The sequence below is a fragment of the Benincasa hispida genome, chromosome 12, assembly GCF_027475165.1.
Source record: "Benincasa hispida cultivar pf3 chromosome 12, pf3_genome.v1.1, whole genome shotgun sequence".
Taxonomy (NCBI): domain Eukaryota; kingdom Viridiplantae; phylum Streptophyta; class Magnoliopsida; order Cucurbitales; family Cucurbitaceae; genus Benincasa; species Benincasa hispida.
Window position 1 is genome coordinate 79,540,942 of NC_143489.1, and position 22,736 is coordinate 79,563,677.

General features: G+C 33.2%; 1 protein-coding gene across 1 annotated transcript; it reads right to left on the reverse strand.

Annotated features, from left to right (window-relative positions):
* Positions 1 to 18,177: 18,177 nt before the first annotated feature.
* On the reverse strand, positions 18,178 to 20,950 carry LOC120068024 (UPF0481 protein At3g47200-like). Its single transcript, XM_039019694.2, has 2 exons — positions 20,268 to 20,950; positions 18,178 to 19,137 (listed from the first exon to the last, which is right to left on the reverse strand). The coding sequence occupies exons 1-2, from the start codon at positions 20,862 to 20,864 to the stop codon at positions 18,406 to 18,408; spliced, it is 1,329 nt and encodes a 442-aa protein (XP_038875622.1). The 5' UTR covers positions 20,865 to 20,950; the 3' UTR covers positions 18,178 to 18,405.
* Positions 20,951 to 22,736: the final 1,786 nt, after the last annotated feature.

The window sequence follows — 22,736 nt, forward strand, 5'->3', positions numbered from 1 at the left end:
CGTTTATTTAATTAATTAATTAACAACGTTAGTCTATAGTCACACTAGTAGTTTATATGTTCAAAATTTCAAGTTTTAATCAACTTTATTTTATTTTATTTTGAAGTACTAAAACTTCTCTTTCAAGAACAACATCACTACATCAAGGTGGGTGGTCTTGGATGATTGCTTTGCAATCATCTGGGACGTGTTCGGCTTGCTAGTCTGATTTTTATCTTTGAACATAATGAGGTGAAAACTCTGAAGGTGATGGCTATATGTAATGCTTTAGAGAGCATCTCTTCTTTAAACCTTACTAATATTCGGGTGGAGTTTGAATGTCTTGAGGTTGATCGGTTGCTCAATGATTTGGTGGAGATATTTTTGAAGTTTCTTTTTTCATTGATGATGCTAGAAATAGGGGTTGCGAGTTGAGAGTTGTCTCATTCTCTTTGAGGCAGAGTCAAAATACGCTTGCACACCATGTGGTGCAAAAGGGTTTAGAGGGGCGATAATTTTCCTTTCTTCAATCTCCTTATATCTTGAGTGGCTTTTGTCACTTGTTTATTTGGATATTATTGGATAACTTGTTTTGATTTACCATTTCTTGAAAAAAAAAAAAAATCACTACATCAAGACCATCGAATATAACACATAACCTATAATTTTTATATTATATCAAATACAATATAACCTAATTCTCTAAATAATTTACGGTATCTAATATAAATAAACTTTATATTCAATTTAATTTTATGAATCTAATCCATACAATTAATATTTAAATCATATTCAAATATTTATTTCATCTCTAAATAAACTTCATATTATAATGTATTAAATTATACTAACTATATCATATATAATTAAATTAAATCAATTATATCATATATAATAATTCCTTCCATTAATTTGAACAGTTCAAATTTATCCTAAATTAATTCTCAATAATCCAGTTGAGCTACAAAGGAGACTTTATGGACTTGTAGATTGAAGCTCTAATTAGGGTTGGCAACGGAGATCGGGACGGGGTGGGGGGATTCTCCAGCCCTGTCCCCATGGAGGGAATTTCCCCTATCCCTGCCCCGTCCCCCCACCAATTGAAGGCAGGAACGGGGACAGGGATTCCCCTCCAGGGGAAATGGGTGCCTAGGGGGACCCATCCCCCGTTTTTTTTTTTTTTTGGTAATAGATATGATTATATAAATATTTATAAAATTAATATATATTTATAGGGTATATATATAATTATATATTATATATTTTTATTTTTAAAATTAATATATATATATATATATATATATATATTAAAAAATAAAAAAATTAATCGGGGTCAAGGTCGGGGACCCGGTTATAACCCTTGGTTTCACACTCATCCTTGATCAAACGAGGGATTCCCCGTCCTGATTGGGGCGAGGACCCAACCTCGTAGAGATTTTTGCCAACCCTAGCTTCAATGGTACTTGATTAATCAATTAAACTCCTTTAATTAAATTTATCAACTTCCACTAACTGTCAGTCACTCCACTAAAGACCGACAATTGCACTCTTTGCACTACAAGTATATTTCTATGTCCATTGAATATAACCAGTCACAATGCGATGACCCTTCACAAATTGCTCATAAGTACAACTGGGCCAAAATTACCATTTTCCCCTATAGTTACATCTAACTCCTTAAGTTGAAGGAACTTTAATTACAGAGGACCTTTGAGTGGAAGCGGATTATCCAAACTCCATTGTGAATAAACTCATACATTTACAGTTAAATAGAACAGATTATGCATTATAAACTAAATTACAGCATGCTTCGAAATAAAAACAAAAAATTAAGAGACTGTACCTTTGAAAAACCCTTTTTCAAGTATAATCCCTCGATTTTTCACCAATGTGTCGAACGACACGAACACAACGAACAACTCGATATCCCTCGAACAAGTAGCAACTCGATCCTCGAACAAACCAGACACTGCCACAAGATTACCTCGGTATTCTCGATGTGAGAATCGAGGAGTGGTAGGCTCTGGCTTATTTTGGTTTGAGGGAAGGTTTAGTGAGGAGGAGAAAAACGATCGAGTAAACGACAACACTATCGTCTAGAAGATGAAGTCTATCACATAGACAATGTATTTGATCGTGTAGGCTCTCTAGTGACCGTTTAGTAAGAATCTATTACTCGATTACTAATCATGTCAGTCGTATGAGATTTTGAAATCAAATTTCATTTTATCTTAAATTTGCCATAAAACCGTATAACTACCCACTAAGGGTGGTTATGGAGAAAAATAAATTTAACTATCATATAATTAATAAATATGAATAAATATGAAAATTAACTTATCATATTATATTTTTAATCTATAGTTTTAATATTGTATCATATGCAATATATAAACCATAATTCTTTTTTTTAAAAAAAAATTATTTATGGAATTTAATATAAATCATATTTATATTAAATTTAATAACTATGAATCTTATTCATAGAAAATATATTTGAATCTTAGTTCCTCCAATCATAACAATAATGTATCAAATACATAATATCAATTATATCATATATAATTGAATTAATTTAGTTATATCATATAAAATCAAATTCCCTCTTATTAATTTGAATATTTTAAATTAACCCAAAAACTGATTCTCAACTTAAGTCCATTGAGCTACCAAGGGGACCTTATGGACCTGTAGCTTGAAGCACCAACGGTACATGAATAACTGATTAAACTCTTTAATCATATTATCCACCATCCGTTAACTGCCAAACATTCCACTAAGGACCGACAGCTGCACTTTTCGCACTACAGATATATTTCTGTGTCCATTGGATATAACCAATCAATAGTACGATGACCATTCACAAATCGCTCGTAAGTACAGCTGGGCCAAATTACCGTTTTGTCACTGTAGTTACATCTAACTTCTTAAGTACCACTGATCCCTCTAATGAACAATAGATCATAGTCCCACTATGACTGAACCCCCCTCGGGCCAAGAGAGGGTGTGGCGCCACATTGTTCAAGACTCGAAATCAACTCTTAAGGGAACAATTTATCTACTTACCCCTACTTTGGGGAAGGACTGAATTTCATCTTGTGTAGCTGAGTTTCCAGCTCTCCAATTAGACGAATCCCCAAAATAGTAGGTTTGTTGAGTCGACGATCTGACCACTCTCACCCATGCAAATCAAAGGACCGCCCTCATAGACAGGAGTTCACAACTCACTCAGGATTTAGGTCATGTTACCTATGGTCATCCTAGTGAAATGAAAGTCTCAATTATGAACGACGTTATATAACGAGACTAAATATTTCGTGGTCCGGTCTTATACAATATCCCCGCTCACATGTCTAATACATGAATGATCAGGATCAGATCATTTGTAGTACTTTACAACATTTGTAACACCTACAAAGCGGGACATACTCGTAGTGTCACCAGGATAAAGTATCCAGCCTTATCTATATACTACAGACCATTTAGGTTGTAAAACATGATCCACTTGTATGTCTCCACATACATGTTTAAGTTACAACGATAACCATGGATCTTAGTTTATTGGTTTGTGGTTAATGCAACTAAAATATCAAATATTTTATAGACAATGTGAATAAAATATCATATATTATAAATCACAGAATATTTGGTCATACAAGTGTTTACAAACTATAGAACCTTATGTGATTTAGGGCATTAACCCCAACATAAGTACCACCGATCCCTCTAATGAACAATAAGTCATAGTTCAACTATGACCAAAACCTAATGAATAATAAGTTACATCTACTTACCCCGACATTAAGGAATGAGTGAATTCCGTCTTGTGTAGCTGTGTTTCTAGCCCTCCAATTAGACAAATCCCCAAAATGGTAGGCATATTGATCCGGTGAAGCCACTCTCACCTATGCAAATCAAAAGACCGCCTTTATAGGCAGGAATTCAAAATCACTCAAAATTCAGGTCATGTCACCTATGGTCATCCTGGTGAAATGCAAGTCTCTGCTATTAACAGTGTTATATAATGAGACTATTCATTTCATGGTCCGATCTTATACAAATCCTTTTGCATAGAACACCCCCGCTCACATGTCTCTACATGAATAATCAAGATCAGATTATTTGTAGAACTTTAAAAAAAATTGTAACATCTACAAAACGGATAGTATTCGTAGTGTCACCAGGATAAGGTATCTAGCCTTATCCATCTATTACAGTCCATTTAGGTTATCACTTAAACACAATCAACCTATATGTCTCTACATATATGTTTATGCTTCAGAAAATAACCTTGAATGTTTATTGATTAGTTTTGTACGTTAATGCTACTAAATGTCGAATAAAATACCTTAAATTTTAGTAAATGAATAAACTGTTTGTACAATACAAATACAAATTAAAAGTGTTGGGGTTGATGCTCTAAATCTCGTAGGGTCTTATAGTTTGTAAACATTGTTGAACAAACTCTTTATGTATTTAATAAAATATTTGATAATTTATTCATTGTCTATATGTGATATTCTAGTTGCATTAACCACAAACCAATAAACTAACATCCAAGGTTATCTTTGTAACTTAAACATGTATGTGGAGACATACGGGTGGATCATGTTTAAGTGATAAACTAAATGGTCTGTAGTAGATGGATGAGGTTGGGTACCTTATCCTAGTGACACTATGAGCATAGCTCACTTTGTAGGTGTTACAGTAGAGACTTACATTTCACTAAGATGACCATAGGTAACATGACTTGAATCCTGAGTGAGTTATGAACTCTAGCCTATGAGGGCAATGATTTGTATGGGTGAGAGTGGCCAGATCGATGACTCAACAAGCCTACCATTTTAGGGATTCATCTGATTAGAGAGCTGGGAATACAGTTACACAAGATGGACTTCACTCCTTCCCTAAAGCAGGGTAAGTAGATAAATTGCTCCCTTAAGGGTTGATTCTAGATCTTGAACAATGTGGCACCACACCCTCTCCTGGCCCGAGAAGAGTTAGTCATAGTAGGACTATGATCTATTGTTCATTAGTGAGATCAATGATACTTAAGGAGTTAGATGTAACTACAAGAGCAAAATGGTAATTTGGTTAGTTGTACTTACGGGCAATTTGTGAAGGGTCATCGTATTGTTGATTGGTTATATCCAACAGACATAGAAATATATCTATAGTGCGAAAAGTGCAGCTGTTGGTCTTTAATGGAGTGCCCGATAGTTAACGAGTGGTGAATAATGTAATTAAAGAGTTTCATTAATTATTCATGTACCATTGGAACTTCAAGCTACAAGTCCATGAGGTCCCCTTGGTAGCTCAATAAGATGTAGTTGAGAATCAGTTTTTGGATTAATTTGAATTGTTCAAATTAATAGAGGGATTTAATTATATATGATATAATTAATTTGTTTCAATTATATGTAATATAATTGTCATAATGTATTTGATACATTATAGCTTAATGGGAGGAAATAAATATTTAAATGAGATTCAAATATATTTTTTATGAATAGGATTCATAGTTGTTAAATTTAATATAAATATGATTTATATTAAATGCCATAAAATATTGAAAAGAAACTATAGTTTATATTGTATGTAATACAATATAAAACTATAGTAATACAATATAAAACTATAGGTTATATGTTATAATTATGATATAACATATAATATAATATATATATAATATACTATAAAATATATATATATATATATATATATATATATAATATAAATATTATATATATATATATAATATGATATGTTAGTTATCATATTTATATTTATATTATTATTATTATTTTAATAATAAGGAAGAGAGTTACAACTTCCCTCCCCATCTTTTCTCTCCACTCACATTAGTGGTGGTTATTCTTTATGGCAAGGAGAATAAAAGAAAATTGTTTTCTTTTTCTTTACTACTGTTAGTTGAACGATTGAGAATTGTTAACAGAAGTGTTCTGTGACTTTTGAGTTTGGTGTGATACTTCTCAATCCATTTCTTCCTCCACATTAAAGTTTCCCTCCTAATCAAAATAGTCAGAGTTCACCTCTCTTGGGTACTCACCCTGAGAATACCAAGGTTTCATTGTAGTAGTGTTCGGGTTTCTGTTCAAGGCTTATCTTTAAGAAGGTCTTCAAGTTGTTCGTGATTAGTTCGAGAAAAATTCGTGAAGAAAACGGTCTTCAAAGGTGAGGTTTCTTGAAACCCATTTTCGTTTAAAGCATGTTGTAATTTAACTATAGATGCATATGTTTATTTATTGTAAACTTTGTATTCGATAAATTATGGAATTTGGTCGATCCGCTTCCGCTCAAGGTTTTCTTCATACGAGTTCTTTCAACAAGACCCACGAGATTTAGGACATTAACCCCAACAAAGTATTCATTCACTCAACTGAGACAAACTCAAGTAAACATTACACCAAAATAACTCTTATTCTCATTAATTTGGTCAAGAACATCATTGACGGCCTTAATGAGTCCTTAGCACTTGTGACCCATCATTTTATTAGATCCCATAGTTTTATCTTAACAAGTGCTTGTAATGGCTAGTTTAGGAGGGATACACGAATGAACCGAGATCACATCTGAATGAAAGAAATCTCAAGGATATGAAATTATGGTTAAAAAGGCTTTAAAAAATTTGAAAGCTATTATCTATACCAACGAAGTGCACTTTCCTTTTCAGTATCTCAATCGTAGGAACTCCAAAGCTAAGCACGTGAGTAATTCTATGTTGAGTGACCTCCTGAAAATTTTCTTGAGAAGTTGACTAATTCAACTCCCTAGTTAGATCCTAGTTAGATCCTAGATAGAACCATCCTTAGTTAGAGTTTGTTATAGTCAATTTTTATTTCAAAATTCACTAATCTTATTTAATTATATTAAAAACTAATTCACTTCATGGCCAATCTTGAAATCATACCATTTCTCAAATCCTTTAAATGAAAATTTAGAGATTATCCGATCCTAAATTATAATCTTATTAAAAATAAATAATGATAAATGTAAACCCTGAACCTTAAGTAAGTATTAAGTATGCTAATTAAGATTAAGGTTATGTTAAGATAAAGTTGTAGGGAAAAATTAAAAGGATAAGAAGAGTTTAGAAAGAAAATTCTAAATGTTGGAAGACTTGTACTCGGGTACCTTGGTGGTAGGCAAAATAAGTAAATTAATGGCTAAGTGTTGGAAAAATCCTTGGAGGCCATGGGCATCGATAAGGGAGCCATGGGCATTGGTCTTGTCATTTGGGGTTAGGCAAGCTCATTTGGTGGCTAAGTATGGTCGAGTGTGGATGGGATGCGATGACATGGCTGGGCAAGAGCGTGAGTAGGTTTTCAAGGTGATGCTATTGTAGGTGCTAAGTTAAGGATGTGCGAAGTTCAAGCTTGCGAGGTTAGGAGCTAGGAGTTGCGATGGCAAGACAAGTCATGGGCGATGGATTGGCCAGGTGTGGATATGAGTAGGAGGCCAAAGCGTGGTTGATGGTAGGCGATGGTGTGCACGTCTAGGAGCTAAGGTGACAACCCTAAGCAGAGATGTTGGATAAAGCATGTGATGGAGCATGTGATGATCATGTGTAACCATGAGGGTGGACGATGGTGCAAGTGTCGGTCTTGAGGCATGCGACAATCGGATGGCATGCGTTGATGAGGTTGTCCTACTTTGAAGATTGTTGAAGGCAAGGGCTTGTGGTGGTAGCCTGAGGGAGATGATCAGCTTAAACCACCATTTAGGTGGCCAGCTATTGTGTTTAGGTTTAATGATACCATTTGAAGGAGGAAGTGGCAGCTCAATGGATAAAGCATGGCATGCAGATTGTAGTATAAAAAGAAAGGTTGACTTCATGAGGATGGTTTGAGAAAATGTGCTAATAGAGTGATTCCAAAGCCATCTAAACCCTGAGTGAGTCTAGTTGTTGAGGTAAGGTTTTCGGAAGGAAATACGAAAGAAATGGAGCTGGAAATTGAAGAAATTGAAGGAAGGTCGAGCTCTCGGGTAAGTCTAGGCCAGTGTTTAAGATTTGAAGTTTCTAGCTAAACTACGAAGAATCTTGAGCTAAAATTTTAAGCTAAGCTTGTAAGACAATTTTGAACAAGTTTGTAAAAGGAAATTTCTTGAGAAAAAGTTTGAAAATTAAGTTATTTAAATTATAAATTGAATTTGGAAATGTTGAACAAGCAGACAACTGCTTGGGATGAATAAGCAGGTAGCTCGATGATCAACATGTGCGCACGGACTGAGATGAATTCTAGCCTATGTGAGGTTGAGCATGGAGTTGTGTAGGTGACCATAGGTGACTTAGACACTAAGAGAAGGAGTATGCCTTGATGTGCAGCAAGTTGGGCGCATAGGTAATGCGATTAGCGCAAGGGTTAGACTATGCGTTGGGTCATGCGATGAGGTGTGTGGGTGTGTCCTGAAGACTTAGACACATAGGGGCAGTTCATGTATTGAGGTGTGGTTGAAGGAATGCCTAGGCAATGTGATTGGCGCATGGTATGCGGTGATGGTGTGTGAGACTGCAGCATAGTAAGCTTAGCACCTAGAGGAAAATTCTAAGTGTTCAACACCCAGGAGGGTTGCCGTTGAAAGGTAAGATTACTATAGGAAGATTATGAGCTTAATTATGAAGTTAGTGTAAAAAAGGGGAGATCATTACTAGTAGCTAAGTATATGGTTATGTCCACAGGGTTGATGTCAATAGAAGAAGCTTATTAATCTTAAGAGGATTACGCAAAGACTGTGAATAACTCTAAACGTTTTACAAATGCATTATGAATGATTTAGCAATCCATGCTTTATTGAAAGTTATTCCATGTTAGCTAGTTTTCTAGTAGTTTTCCAAGCAATATATTTCCCTAATGTTTATAAACATAGGTTGATTTACAAAGTTATGAAGTATGTTTTAAGCTCATGTGCCTTCAATGTTTATAAGCATGCTTTAGTAAACAATGTTTTCTTTTTATGAAAGCTAAGTTTCAGTAAAGAGATTTTATGGAAATGTTTTCTTAGGAAGTACGAGTAGTTCAGTACTAAAGACTTGAGGAGAAGATATTTGAGCTTAGTTCTAGATATGAGTCTTGACGCCAGGATCCAGGTTTGTTATACATGCACATATGACAAGTGTAAAGGTTAGAATGAAGGGTTGAGCAAAAGGGTCTCTCCCTTAGACAAAGGTTAGGATGAAGGGTTCAGCAAAAGGGCCTCTCCCTTAAGTAAAGGTCAGTTATGAAGTGATGACAAAAGGGTCCACACCTTAGCCTAGGTTATTGTGAGAGTTGGACAAAAGGGTTCCCTCTCTCAACTAAGTATTAGTTTAGTTAAGATATGGTTAAAAGATGACAAGAGGGTCCACTCTCAAACAAGGATGAGATGTTTGGAGTTGAGCAAAAGGGCCACTCTTAATTGAGGATAAGTTCAGTTATGTTTCCAGATAAGTTACGTTTAATAGGTTTTATGTAAATGTTTGGTTGGAAAAGTTTTCAATTTACCGTTTACAGCATTCAGTCCTTGCTTTCAGTTTTAAGCATGATACTTATGTTTTAAAATTTAGTCACTCATTCGGCTAGTAGCTCACCCCGTTTTTAAATGTTTTCCCTCCCCAGGTAGCGACATCTCCCCATAAGATAACTGCTCTGCTGCTCTGTTGTTCAAAGACTTCGGCTAGAAGCAAATTGTAGGTATCGGTTCTGTTAATGTCTGTACACATGTTTTGGTCATATAGGGACTAGTTTAGTATGTTGAGGCCCATTGAGACTTACGTTGTATATAAGTTGTACATATGTTGTAATTGTAAAACCTTGTTGATGTTAAAAGTGTTAAAAAGTTTTAGTTACTTAATAAATGTATGATTATATCCAGGGTTTCCTAAACAGGTTAAGCAGGTCAGTGATAACTTGTAGAAATACAAGTTATTGTCTCTCAAAAGTTGGAACAATTATGATTCTTAATAATAAGAACACATTTGTCTTGAAGGAAAACACATGAAATTCCTCAAACACTACTAGCCTTTACAAAAACACTCTTTTTGATATAACTGCTTCACTAATGCATCTTATCTTAGGTTTTCAAGAAAATTCGCTAAGTGTCACAGGCTAAGCTAACATAAAGTCATGCGTCCGAAGGTTGCCAATACAGAGAAGATACATAGTTTCGTGTTGTTCCTGTCAAATCACCACTTGCAAGTATTGGTATCTGTCTGTCGGCATTTGAAAAGCAACTGAATTGGCAGGCGACTGACCAGGGCATGGAAATTAATGCTATCATATCACAAGTTGCTGAGAAAAACACCTATAAATAAGAAGACTTGCAACCAAGGAAGATATAATAGATCATATATCACAATTCAGATAGAAAGCTTTAGAACTTAGATCATAGTTACTTTGCTGCTGGAAGAAGAACATAGGAGGGAAAGTGTAACACCCCGCACATTTTTTAGTAATAATGTAATTTTAGTAACTTTATTATTTAAAATTTCAGTAATTGTTATTAGTTGAAGGGCATTTTTGGAATTTTGGACTTCAAGTGTAAGTGCGGGAATTTAATTGTTGGCTTGAAATTATTCAAATTGGAAATTAATGGCAGAAATCAATTTTTTTTTTAAACGGAAAGGAATTTAATAATATAAAATGGAAAGGAATTAAATGTAATTATATTTATGCTTTTTGTTTTATTATTATTATTGTTGTTGTTGTTTTTTTAATAAAAATTCAAACCCCACCCCCATTTTCTTCCTCACGTTCGTGAGCCCGTCCGACGTCGCCCAAAGCCATTGTGTCAGTTTCTTCTTCATGACCTCCATCCACCACTGCTCAAGCGTTGTTCGCTTTTGCCATCACTGGATCTATCGATTTGGGTAAGTTTTCTGCCGGTTGGGTTTGTTTTCGGTTGATTCTTGAATACTCATTTACTTTTGGCATCAATTGGTTGATACCCATTGTGTTTCAACTTTGGATTCAAGTTTGTGAAGGTATTGAGGTGTTCTTCAGTGAAGTTGGAGTTTGTTTTAGCGAGTTTTGGTAAGTTTTATGCTTTGATGACCCTCTTGTGGATTAATTTTGATTGTTGAGAAATTTTGGTAAAGTCATTTGGAAGTGATTTTTTTGACAAAGCTACATATGAATAATTTATTTGAGACATTGGTAGTGAAGTATGTATTTAATTCAAGCTTTAATCATGTAAGCCTAATTTCAAATTATGATTAGGGGATTGATTCAAGAATTTCATTCAAGATGAAGAAGAGTTTGGTTTGCTAATTATTTGGGCTTAAAATTGGAGGTTTGGAAGGTGAATTCGAATTGGACCACACCTTAGGTAAGATTATCTAGAAATATTTTGTAATATTTGGGTGTTTGGATTTCAGCCTTAACTATTAATTTTAAAGCTTGGTTTATGTTTAGGCTTGATTAAGGATTCAAGAATTTCACAAAGATTCAATTGTTTTTTGGTTCGACCTAATATCAAGGTAAGTAATCTTACTATTGGAACTGCCCATGGGCCAGGCATTAGATGTATGCTAGCATGATAAATGAATGTTATGGCAGAATGATAGCATGATAGACTGATAGTATAATATGACCAAAGTATGTTCTGGTACGAGATCTGAAAGATTTAGTTGTGCACATAGACACTTGAATGTTAGTATGAGATGGTATGTGATTCCATATTGTTGTATTTGATCTGATGATGTTGAGGTATACATGTATGTTGTAGAACCATGATGTTGAGGTACATGTGTATGTTGTAGAGCCATGATGTTGAGGTTTATATGTATGTCATAGATTCGTACAGTGATGATTATGATGTTGAGACTGTGCAAGTATCCTTACTGATTAGTTAGATGCCCATTAGATTTTGTGTCTTTTTTGGGATTCACCAATTTTTGTCTCCTTCGGGATTCACCAGTTTGTGTCTCCTTCGGGATTCACCAGTTTGTGTCTCCTTCGGGATTCACCAGTTTGTGTGTCCTTCGAGATTTACCAGTTTGTGTCTCCTTCGGGATTCACCAGTTTGTGTCTCCTTCGGGATTCACCAGTTTGTGTCTCCTTCAGGATTCACCAGTTTTGTCTCCTTCGTGATTCACCAGTTTGTGTTTCCTAGGATTCAGTCTCCTTCTTGTTTCATGTGCATATGTGTCCCATGAGGACTAGAGCAGTTTATATAATTCACCAGAGGTGGGTATCTAGAGGATATAGCTGCCCAGCCTGACCCCAGTAGTGGGGTTACTTACTGAGTATTTTATACTCATTCTTTCTCAAGTTGTTGTTTCAGGTAAAGGTAGAGATGCACCGACGATGGACAAGCGGAATTCGTGATCGAGCCACTAGGACTAGTTTTTACGCTTCCGCAACATGAAATTTAAAGTTTTTTTCATGTTTCTCTTAACTTTTAGTTTTGATATTTAAAACTTACGTTTAAGAATCGTTTTTCAGACTTATTTACTATTCTTTATGATTTCTGGGTATCCTACTATTGTTTTAGTATTTGAATTTAATGAAAGACTTTTGAACTTACCTTATTTAATTATCATTTATTTCACCATAACCGAGTGTTGTTTTGAGTTCCATGCATGCATGTATTTTGTAACGGCCTAACTTAAGTCCTAGGGGGTCGGGTCGTTACAGTTGGTATTAGAGCCCATGTTTTGGATTCTATAGACTGACTTACTATGTAAGTCTAGAATGTCACTGTGGCCTATGAACAGATTGCTCGTCATCGCCAGGTACGTCTTATCAATTATAAGTTTTATGATAGTTGTGCATTAAAATATTTGTTTAGTTTAAATGTACCAGTTATGTTCTAATGCTAGGTCAGTGACTTGTTAGAAGTTATTATAAGATAATTATCAGGTACAACACTACAAAAGGAGAAAAAAATAAAATAGAATAAATTATGAGGTCACTTGGCACTAGTTTATTTCATGGAAATCATGTTAGAAACAAACAAATATCTATACCTTAGTTCAAAGATCTTAAAGGTTGATGAAACTATGTAGAGTTATGACAGTTTAGAAATAAAGGTATGTATATGTTTAAGCCCATGAATGAAATTATCTTGACGATAATTCATTACGGACTAGTGTTATGTTTTGTGGTGCAATTGGAGGCAGTATAAATAAATTTCTTCACAGGCCACATACTCAATTATAAGGTTAAAAGTTGTTTTATGGATAAGAAGGAGAAAAAGAAGAGACTTTATTAAAGGTTCTGAGATATTAAAACCAAACATTTGAGAGGAATTTTGGAAAGGATTAATAAGTCATAATCACTTTGGTAATACTACGACTTGATGGACTAGGTAAAGTATGTATAGCTATATGAAGGATTCTTTTAGAATATCTAGCTAAGTTGATATCATTAAAGGAAGCAAAAAAAAAAAAAAGTTGGACATGAGTTTAGACTTAAAGGGGATAAAGCAGAGTGTTATTTGTTTGGGTTGAAGGATTATTTTAAAATACCTAGATTAATTAAATCCATAACCTTATTGTGATGAGGAGATCAAAGTTGGACAAATTTGAACAAACGAAAGTCTTCTGAAGTTTAAAAGCATGAAAATTGGCAAAGGAGAATTTCACAAGATGAAAATTCTTAGTGAGAGAGATAAGACTTATGGAGGAGTTAAGTAAAATATAATTTAGTAAAGAGATTATGTTCCACATGGAAATTGGAAAAAAAAAAAGAAAAGAAGAGGTGTCTTGAATTTAGTGGTTTCATCAGAGATAAGTGTGAATGAGAGAAAAGTTTCCAAAAAAGTTTACTCTTTGGGAAAGAAAAAGAAATTTAATGTGTTCGAAACTCCTAGTTAAGTATGGTTTGAAGGCTTGATAAGAGGGGTTACAAGGTATTTGTTTTGGTGTAAAAGAAGAATACCTCATTATCATGTGGAACTTCAGGAAAATATGTGTTAGATGGAAAGATAGCTTATGTAGGTGATTGGTATGGAATTTTGTTTTAACACAAGAATCTATTACCGAAATAGAAGGTTGGAAAGGGATAAGTTAAAATGGAGTTACTAGTAACAGTAAATGTTTGAGAACTATTGATATGGTATGTTGAGGCTTCATTAGTTAAGACGTAAAACATTGAGGGCATTAGTAAGATTTAAGGGATTTTGACTTTGTGTGCAAGTGTTGGAAACATGAACTAGCAAGACCATCAATTTGATTGAGAAAAGAAAATAATCCAACTCGAGGTAGAGAATAATGATATGTGCACAAAAGTAAGTAAGTTGGATCTTCCAATATAACCATTGGTATATGGGAAAGACTTGACAATAAAGTTGAGTTGATAGTAAGAAGTTACTAAAAGTGGGTTTGGAGCATTACAAGATAATATGTATTCTCTTGCATGGGCAATGAGTTAACTAGCTTTAGGGAGTACAAGTAATCCAAGCTAGGACTTATGAATCAAGAAGGTTTTATCGTTAAAAAAAAATAACTTCAAGGATCAATTACGGTTATTACGAGGTTATGAAAATGTGTTATCAATTGACTTATGCTTTAGCATCCAGGGACTTCAAAACCTCATTTTCGGGGGGAATTCTGGACTCATTCGCAGTGAGGTCTAAGTAATGATATGTGATTGTTTCAAGCCTAAAGAATAATATGAGGATGGCTTAAGCAAGTTTTATAGCTCATGACAGCATAGAGCCTCATGATGAGTTTCTCATGAATGTGAGACTTAATTAGACAGAGTTATTCTCAGATATGTAGACCCTAGGAAAGACATCACAGTTGGTACTTCTGGAGTAGAAGCAGTTTTCAGTTGATTAGATTTGTTCTGGTACGTATCTTCAGATGACACATTACATAGTATGACCAGTTCCTTCACTGCACATATGAAGTTTTACTTATGACATGGTAGGCTCAGGTATATGTTTTTAGTATATAAGACTTTCTTAACTTCATGACCATTTTCACAGTTCCCAGATATATGTTCTGGTACGTATATGTGTATGTTGTAGAGCCATGAGGTTGAGGTTTATATGTATGTCATAGATTCGTACAGTGATGATTATGATGTTGAGACTGTGCAAGTGTCCTTACTGATTAGTTAGATGCCCATTAGATTTTGTGTCTCCTTTGGGATTCACTAGTTTGTGTTTCCTTCGAGATTCATCAGTTTGTGTCTCCTTCGGGATTCATCAGAGGTAGTGGGCATACTTAACTACAGTTGAATAGGACTTAGTCTCCTTCTTGTTTCTTGTGCATATGTGTCTCATGTGGACTAGAGCAGTTTATATGTTTCACCAGAGGTGGATATCTAGAGAACGTAGATGCCCAGCCTGACCTCAGTAGTGGGGTTACTTACTGAGTATTTTATACTCATTCTTTCTCATGTTGTTGTTTCAGGTAAGGGTAGAAATGCATCGGTGATGGACAAGCGAAATTAGTGATCGAGCCACTGGAACTAGTTTTTATGCTTCCGCATCATGAAATTTAGAGTTCTTTTCATGTTTCTCTTACCTTATAGTTTTGATGTTTAAAACTTACGTTTAAGAATCGTTTTTAAGACTTATTTACTATCCTTTATGATTTCTAGGTACTCTACTATTGTTTTAGTATTTGAATTTAATAAAAGACTTTTGAACTTACCTTATTTAATTAGCATTTATTTCGCTATAACCGAGTGTCGTTTTGAGTTCCATGCATGCATGTATTAACGGCCTAACTTAAGTCCTAGGGGGTTGGGTTGTTACAGAAAGAACCATTGTCATTGTTGATTAAGGAGAATTGTAGAAGACCAAGCTCGAGAGAGAATTCTTCTTCATTTCTTCACCAAGTTGGTTGTACACGCATTGGGATCAAACCAAAGAGAACAAGATATTGAACTTTGCAACTTGATTCTTTTCTTTTCACTTCATTTCCATTTTCCATCTCATTCGATTAATTGTTATCTTTGTAAAGACAATTTCGTTATTTATTAAATCGTGCATTTGATCCATCACTTTTTCCTCTGCTTACATTCTATTGTGTGATAGATGCATTTATGACTTGTTGCATGCTTAATTTCTAAAGCTTTAATCATTTTGCTCATCTGGTTGAAGTTATCTTAGCTAAAACCATTCGAGAGAATAAGATAGCTACAAATGCATTGAGTTAGGAAGCACAATAAATTTAGAGATAAAAATACTTGTATTGTACAACTTTTTGTAAGCAACACATGCACCCTAGAAATAGGAACATATGTGGCATGCACCTTGAGAAATGTTGAATAATGAGATCAAACAAACAGAAACCTAATGCATCTACATACATTTGATTTGTAAACAAGCATTTATCATCTTCATTTTTACCTATTCCCCTGCATACGTGTTCATCTTACTTGGATCAATGCATACCCCTAGCACTTAGCACCATTCATTCATTAAGCCTTGTGTTTCACTTGAACTCGTGTCTTCTTGTATGCATGTAGTAAGATTAGTATAGATAAACTTCTCCTACATTTATTTAGAACTTTTCTGCAACTGCTGTAACATAAAGTCTGTGTTAGTCCAGTATAAATCCCTGTGTTTGACCCTGGATTTACCAGGAACCTGAAATAGATTTATACTTGGATCTGACTCAGGAAAAGTTTGTACGCATTATAGAGAGTGTAATGCATCTCACCAACGCATCATCCAATCTTCTCACCTAGAGAAGTGATTCACTATTCATCTTCATTCACCTCAATCTTGCCTTATATCTTTATTTATAATACACTTCTAGTGCACATCACAAAGAACAAACAATCAGTTAGGCAGTAAATGCTTCAAAAGGGTTGGTAACTGCTGCCGTCACGTTCTCTTCCAAGTTAAGAGGGTAATTTGGAAGGGGGTGAGACAATAAAATTAAATTCACATTTTAAACCAAATCAATACTATCTTCAAACCCTAATTTTATTAGGAAAGAAAACATCATGCTTTTAATTCTCCAATCAATTATCACATGTTAACAATTATACATTTAAGATATGGGAAATATAGAAAATATTAAAATAACTAGGAAAAACACCTCAATAGAATTTTTTTTAAGGAAATTTTAATAGATAAAAAAGTGTCAAACTATTTACAGAAATAAAAAAAAAAAGACACTGATAGATGTTGATATACTTCTATGCGTGTCTATCAATGATATTAGTGACAGACTTCTATAAGTTTTTATCACACATAGACACCAATAAATTTCCATCAACCTCTATCAAAGAAGATTAAAATTTTGTTATTTTGTGTAAATAGTTTCCCTTATTCTTTTATTTTTGAAAATTTCCTTTTTCTTAACCTAGGATTTAATATTCTACGAATTTCCTTGACATCAAAATATTGTAGGATCGTACGAGTTTTCCTGTAGGATTAGTCGAGGTGCATATAGACTGGTTCGGATACTCATGGATATGAAAAGAAAAATCTTAATAGATTTATTTAGAAGCAAACATAATCAAATTTTCAAATATAAGAATTATACTTAAAAAAAATTAATTAAGATGCATGATAGTGCTTATCAATAGTGGAATTTTTATCTAAATGATATATTTTATGCATTAATCAATTAATTTAAAACATACATCACATATATGCATAACATTCAAATGAAATAAAGCAAACTTGATTGGCATAGAGGAATTGAAACTTTCATGCAAGATAGTTATCTTAAAATTTGATGATAGAGGTTTGATTTCCAAGATTAATTGAGAACAAGCGAGAATCAACCAGATATTTTTCTAAGAATATTTTGTCAACTAACGATAATGATAACTTATCACATAATACACTTGACAGCGATAGTTTATAACTATCGACAATCGTTTTTGTTGACAATTATATATTCATTACAAAATTAAAAACTAATTATAACCTTTCAAAAAAAAAAAAAAAGAAAAAGAAGGCTAAACTGAACTTAGCTTCATAGTAACTGACATTGTCTTCCTTTTTAGAGCTGTAGTGGAAGGTTCGATTTTTCATCCTCACAATTATTGTACTTAAGAAAAGAAAAGAAAAGAAACTAGATATGAGTTTTCTTTTAAAATATCATTGATACTATTATCTTAATATGAGATACGACGAATGAAATTAGTTGCGATAATTTTTAAATGTCATAGAAAGTGTCATAAAATCTTAAATTGATTAATTTTTTAAGAGTTTGGAGAATCCATAAAATAATTAGTTTGGTTTACACTGAGATAAGCTCTGATATCATTTGAATGCCAATAATTTAAGAAAGACGAATGAATATATTCTCATTAATAAATATGAAAAACTTAAAAATACAGAAGATCCGAAGCTAAACAGTGGATTTATGTATATAGAGAAATGAAAACTAGATTTGTAAAGACACATGCATACGTCTTAGTATATGAATCCAATCATCTCCATGCATCTCCTCCCATCACAAATAAAAAAATAAAAAAAATAAAATGCACTCAAATACTTTTCATCAATTTAATTCCCTCTATGATAATCAACAATTTGGTAGATGGCCTGAACAATAAGGATGGCGAAACCGAAAACAGCCGCAAAGAGGGAGATAATAGCCCATGGATTTTGAAAGTAATCATGTTTAAGACTTGCACACCATTGATTCCATGACAGGCTACAATGCTTATTCACCTTATAATGAACATCCGTTATATGGCTATCCAAATCCATAGCCGCTCCCTTCCCAAGCAAACTAAACAAATCCGCCGCACTTTCATCATTCCCAAGAGCGTTGGCTAATATCTTATCAGATGCCAACAACGCCACGTCTCTATCAACGTCGATCAAATTGTTCATCAAGATTACAAAAGATGTCACTTTGCTTCCAGCTTCTACATACAGTTTCTCAAATGCCATTACATTTAATAAAGTTGTTTCGGTGTCATCGTCCACTACTATATATGGCAATTCTAGCACGCCTTGTTTTGGGTTAAAACTCACGTCTGTAAGGTTTTTTGTAGGGCTGCTCTTGAATTTTATTCCTGCATCATGAAGCTGCGTTGCTTGTGGAATGATTTGACATTCTGGGTCGGATTGTTGATACGTTACTTTTGTCTTCCCACTTCGATCCTTTCTGTCTACCGGAGGATACAATAATGACGCTCGATACATATCCAAAATGTGCAACTCTCTTCCCATTACTGCTTCCTCATTGATGCACATTGGCTGACAGATTAGTGATCTCAGACTTTGGTCCTGTATGTGCAATACAGTCACATAAACCAAAACCATGCAAATTATGAACATTTATAAAAGGAGAAAGTTACATTGTGGAGTAACTATGTGACTAGTAATGGGCTTGAATTTATATATTAAGCAGTTATTAGGGGTATGCATGTAGGTTTTTGAATTCACATCTTTTAATTATGAGGTGGTCTTATTGTGGTTGTTTCATTCCGTAATAACTTATTTAATGGGTGCATCCACATTTAATAATAGTAAATAGAGAAAAATTTAGGTGCTATCCATCCCTTTTTAATTTGTATAGTCCAAACATTATTGATTGATTCAAAAGCTTAAACTAATGAGTGAACGTATATCATCTACAATCTAATAAAAGATTGTCATGTATTAAACCTTTTTTTTTAAATAATGATTTTTAATTTTTTTTTTTTATGTAAAGGAAAGAGAAACATGAAATTAGATGCAGAAGAGATTATATTCCCTGTCCGATTATATATATATATAATATATATATATTAAATTGAGATTTGAATATATTGTTATAATATTTAAATTTTAATTTTTAAAAATCATGAAAACTAAACATGTGAGAAATTTAACTACTTAATTAAAAAAAATCATTGTAAGGATTTAAGTTAATTATTTTTTTAAAAAAAATCCCAATGGAAAAAAAATTTCCATGAGAAACCCCTTCCCCACAAATTTATCATAGATAATCCCGTGAAAAATTTCGCATGAATGGAGAATGAAATGGGTAAAGTGAGGACATGGATAGGAAAATCATCCCTGGCCCCTCCCAATCCCATACACAACTCTATTGGCCCAAATTAAAATTGTTTCTTTTGCAACATATGGCTAGGGGAATGACAACATCAAGCTTATGTAAAAAAAAAAAAAAAAAAAAAAATTACTTGAACTATTTTTAAAAGTGATAAATTTTCAAATTTGCAATTTCATGTATCTAATAAAGTCTCTAAACTAAAAAAATGGTCTAATAAATATTTGAAGTTAAAAATCTAATACATTCATAAAGTACCCCTTAAATATTCAAACTTTTTTCTTAAAAAAAAATTAACTGATCTATTAATTAGTTTTAAAATTGAATTTTAAAAAAATGTCAACAAATTGCCTCTAGGATGTACCTCTTGGTTTGTGTTTGGCATATTGTCATACAACTCTTGAAGAAGCTGCATGGGTAGCTGATTCTCAAGCAACAACATGTCCCTCTTTATATCCCAACGCATAGTACTTAGCGAGTAGGGACATTCCTTGAAGAAATCCAACATGAAACACCCATCCACAATCATCACCTCCAAGAACTTGGCACCATCTTGCTTCCATTTTTCATCAAGCTTATCATATGCTCCCCACAGATTTTCCAAATTGTTTGACATACTCTCCACAATTGACTCCAAGTTCAGTCCATAGTCGTTTACGAAACGCCGAAACGCTTTCTGTTTTTCCTCTTCCATTGAAACTAAATGCTCTTTCCCATGGTGGTATGGCCCCAACGACACCAACTGTGGCTCGAAAGCCTTCGCTTGAATTTTTCTCATGAATTCTGGTATTTTGTAGATTGAAGGTTGGGTGCTTTCTCCTAATGGTCCCATCTCGTCCACCGCAGCTGAATCGAGAAGTTTATTGAGATTATTCTTGACCTGAATTACCACGTCGTCCTTCTTACCCACTTGGTTATCATTTCTAATGTGTCTGATGGGTAGCAGTGGCTGCTCCTCCATGTTTCTTGTAAAGTGCTACCAAAATTTGCACTCTATCATTATGCTAAAGCCTCGTGGATATATATACACACATAAACATTTACTACTTAATCGTGTGGTTGAATCACGACAACCCAAAACTTTTAAACGAATAGTTACTATGGGTTTTAATTATATCAATATTTTAATATCATCCTTCTCATTAATTATGGCATGAAAATTTGTAAAAAAGTCTATGGAGTGAAAATAAATTTTAGACCATATTTAAATTGACTAGAAACAAAAATATTGTTTAAAAAGTCATTTTTATTTCAACTCTTTTTATAATTTTCTATTTAAAATAAATTATGAAAGTGTTTCAAAAAACTATTTTGAGAGATAGTCAAAACACTTCAATTTTTTTTCAAAGTAATTTATTTTTAAAATTAAACAAAATACTTTCTTAATTGATCGAAAAGAAATTATATCACATAAATTCGAACACTTTAGATACCGATGTTAAAATCACTATTAAATTTTTCCAAAAGTTAAAGAGTGTGTTTGGTAAACAATATCTAAAAACAGAAATTTAAATGCATAATTTTCTTAGATGTATTTGGTATTAGATTAAAAAATTAGATCTTAATTTAAAAAGAAATATCTTTAATTAAAATATAATTATAAATCATAAAACTAGACGTAGTTATTTACTACATATGAAATTAAATATTAAACTCAATTAATAATAATATACGATCATGTTTTATTTAAAAAAAAATAAGTATTACTATATTATACTACATATACCTTAATTTAACAAAATTGAATGGACATATTTATTAAAACCTTCTATCTTTTTCAATATAAATCTGCATCATGAAGTCAGTAAATTCAAGAGATATGAAATAGATTATCATTTAACCATAGGAGGCATCAATCTTTGGTTTTGCTTAGATGAATAAAAGTTGCCTTGATTGGCAAGAAATATTCACTTTCGTCTCTTTTGCTTTTACTTTGCTTTCTTGATTATTATTCTGATTTGCCAGCTCACTCCTTTTTCTAACGTATGAAACACAAGGTTGCAAAAAGTTTGTCTTTTATTATTTCGTTCATTAAATTAATTAATTAATTAATACGTTAGTCTATAGTCACACTTAGTGGTTTATATGTTCGCATTTTCAAGTTTTAATTAATTTTATTTTTATTATTATTTTAAATGACTAAAACTTCTCTCTCTAAGAACAACATCACTACATCAAGTTTTAATCAACTTAACATTCAAAGTTGTTCAAAGAACTTCAATCGTCTTTTCCAAGTTAAAGTCATATTTACTCAATAATATAGGATAGCAATGTAAGAGAATTAAAATTAAGGAAAATTCAGTCCAAGAATATGATATAATTCAAAAAAATATAATCATTTGAATTATACTTAGAAATGATTTATTGGAGTATGCTTTAGTTCTTAATAAAGTAAACTGTAAAAAAACAAAAAAGCCCATGTTACTACAATAAATATCACTGGTAAAAAAAAATGTCATTATTCCTGAATTTTCTAAAAACGAACTTGAAAAATTCCATCTCAGATGCTCTCCCTCTCCCCTTAAATATGGATGTTGGATATCTCCGGTCAACACATCTTCCCAAAAAATGTACCTTTTTTATATGGACCCTCCTTCATAAAGGCTTGAATACTTGTGATAAATGTCAGGTGTCTTCCCCTAACATGATGATGAGCTCGAATTGGTGCATTCTCTGCAAAAAAGACGATGAAACTACTGAACATATCCTCATTCACTGCCCATACTCCAAACAAATATCGGCCAAGCTCAATGATGCTGCATCTAGTCCGCTTCCGGAAACTCTCGAAGGCGTTTTATTTGTATACACATAAATCAAAGTAGTAGAGGTATAC

Coding starts and splice junctions, on each gene's coding strand:
- LOC120068024 (XM_039019694.2), bottom strand. CDS start 20,864: ATGGAGGAGCAGCCACTGCTACCCATCAGACACATTAGAAATGATAAC. Junction 19,138..20,267: donor TGCCAAACACAAACCAAGAG/GTACATCCTAGA, acceptor TTGCACATACAG/GACCAAAGTCTGAGATCACT.